General features: G+C 32.2%; 1 protein-coding gene across 1 annotated transcript in view; it reads right to left on the bottom strand.

Moving 5' to 3' along the window:
- The window catches only part of LOC125036211, a 27,019-nt gene that overhangs the window by 17,175 nt on the left and 7,344 nt on the right, over window positions 1–2,500 (bottom strand). The window contains exon 3 of the mRNA XM_047628673.1: window positions 1,069–1,186. Coding sequence (XP_047484629.1) covers window positions 1,069–1,186 — 118 coding nt within the window. The remainder of the gene's footprint in view (window positions 1–1,068; window positions 1,187–2,500) is intronic.

Raw genomic sequence — 2,500 nt, forward strand, 5'->3', positions numbered from 1 at the left:
CGACATCAAGAGATTCCTATCATTTTTTACTAACGAAATATTGCAGGAATAGTCTATGCAATCAATGAATCAGCACATGTATCGTTTTTTATTATAATCATTAGCATCGCTGTCATTGTTATTGTCATTGCTACCATCACTGTCATTGTCATCATTATAATTGTGTTATTTTTTACCATTTATAATGGTCAGTGTCACCAGTATGTGAGAAATAACTTTAACGATAATGATATAGCATGGCAGGAAGGTGGAAGTCACTCCAGTAACTTATGCAAATGCAATGAAATACTGTTTTATGGCCGTTAAGTTATAACCCATAATTCAAGTATGTTATGTAGCATTGGGTGAAAGCCATTCAAAACTCAATTACAATAATCATATTATTCTTTGTACAAGTAAACAACCCGATGAGACAGCTGGTTTTATTCAAGCGATACGACACTTTGAGTGATGGGATTTCGTACGCCCGACAGCGTTGATGCACCATCTACATACTTGAAATAATTGCAAGTATTTGGCTTTTGTTTTCCGTACAAACAGCCCGAACAGGTAAGTAGGCTCGTAACTGCAGAAACTTCATTATGGGAATTCAGAATATTGATCTGATATTTTTTTTCCCTAAAGCAATGAAGGAGATAGAGAATGTGAACTGAGAACAAGTAGAAGAAGAATGGAAGGAAAGGGAGTGTGAGAGGCATTTATAAAGCGGGAAATAAGTACATAATAAACAGTATGATTGGCATTTATAAAGCGGAGAATAAGTACGTAATAAACAGTGTGAGTGGCATTTATAAAGCAGGAAAAGTACATAATAAACAAAGAAGATTAAAAAGCACTTAAAGAGATGAAAATTAAGAAAGAAGAGATAATGAGAGAGGGAAGTCTGAACTCGGAGGCAGTCGCATTTCGCACAGATATATCTTATGTGACATTTATGTGACAAGACGGTTTCTTTTATTTTCACCATATACAAGTTCCTTAGCCGTAAAGAAATGAACTTTGTATAAAATCTACAATCCGTCATTAGAAGTTATTTTACATTATCTCATTTATCATCACATAACTTACCTGTCATCGAGCGCATTGAGAACACCATTGAATTTGTAGCGTTTAGCGGAGCTGGTCTTGAACTGCCTCCTCGTCCAGTCCAGCACCTGAGGGTCTTCCTGGTGTAGGCCTATCATTCCTGGGGGAGGGTCATGAAGGGAAGACTATTATCCAAAGGCTTCTATAGTTAACTAACACAGTGATGATGATTATAGATAAGTTTATGCACTCGTATACAGAGTGTGTCTTTGTGAAAATAATTATAATAATATATAATAATGATTAAAAACAACAAAATATTATAATCATGGAAGACGCAATAATGATGGATTAATTATAACTGTAATAACAGTAGTTAACAAATGATAATTATGGTAATACAGATTATACAAACTGAATTTATAATACCTTAGTCATTTCGCTAATAATGTCAATAGTGACAACAATGATGATCACAGAAAACATTATCGGCATTTTCATACTAGTTATTATCTCAGAAACAAGACTGAATCTATTATATTTATATCAGTGCATGTACTTGCAGTGGAATGTAGTTGATCATTAAGATACTTATGATGAAGGTGACGATACCAGGTTTTTATCACTGTTAATCTTGTTACAATTCCGGAAAACAGTGATTTTAAAGATGATTATAAAGACAATGGAAATGGCTATGTTAATTTTTAGCAGTGACGATAGTGATGATGATAATTATGAGGGGAAGGAGGATCATCAAAATCATCATCATCATTATGATAATAATAATAATAATAATAATAATAATAATAATAATAATAATAATAATAATGATAATAATAATAATAATATTTAATAATAATAACAACAACAACAACAACATTGATAATAATAATACTAACATAATGCTACTATTCCTATCACAAACGGAGAAACCAGAATCACAAAAGCAAAACTAACAGTGCAGGTGCTGACATCTGACAAGACTTTACTTTCATCAACAATATTCTTATCACTGGCTTTATGGTAATAATGATATCACCAACATTAATAACAGACATTTTCGTCATCTACTTCTGACCTGTAAAAGAGGCAGCTCCTTTTGGTACCATATATAATGCTTTAATATAATACATTACGTAGACGAATGAAAAATCAACGCGCATACCTCTCTCTCTCTATTAAGTAATTAGGGCAACAGTAAGGATGATGATTATCATAAATGGGATAACTATTTACATTACACAATAATAATAGCAGTAATAAAAACTGTGGAAATTTCTATACTGTTCCTACTTCTACTAACATTAATGCTACTCTACAATTACTGCTATGAATACTACAGCCACTGCTATTAATACAGGTGATAATTATAATGATAAGGTCAGCAGCAGTAGGAATGATGATGCTGATGATAGTAACAGTCATAATCATTATAATGATTATTATCATTTTAATAAGGATAATCGTAATGATG

The sequence above is a fragment of the Penaeus chinensis genome, chromosome 20 (genome assembly GCF_019202785.1).
Source record: "Penaeus chinensis breed Huanghai No. 1 chromosome 20, ASM1920278v2, whole genome shotgun sequence".
NCBI classification, from domain to species: Eukaryota; Metazoa; Arthropoda; class Malacostraca; order Decapoda; family Penaeidae; genus Penaeus; species Penaeus chinensis.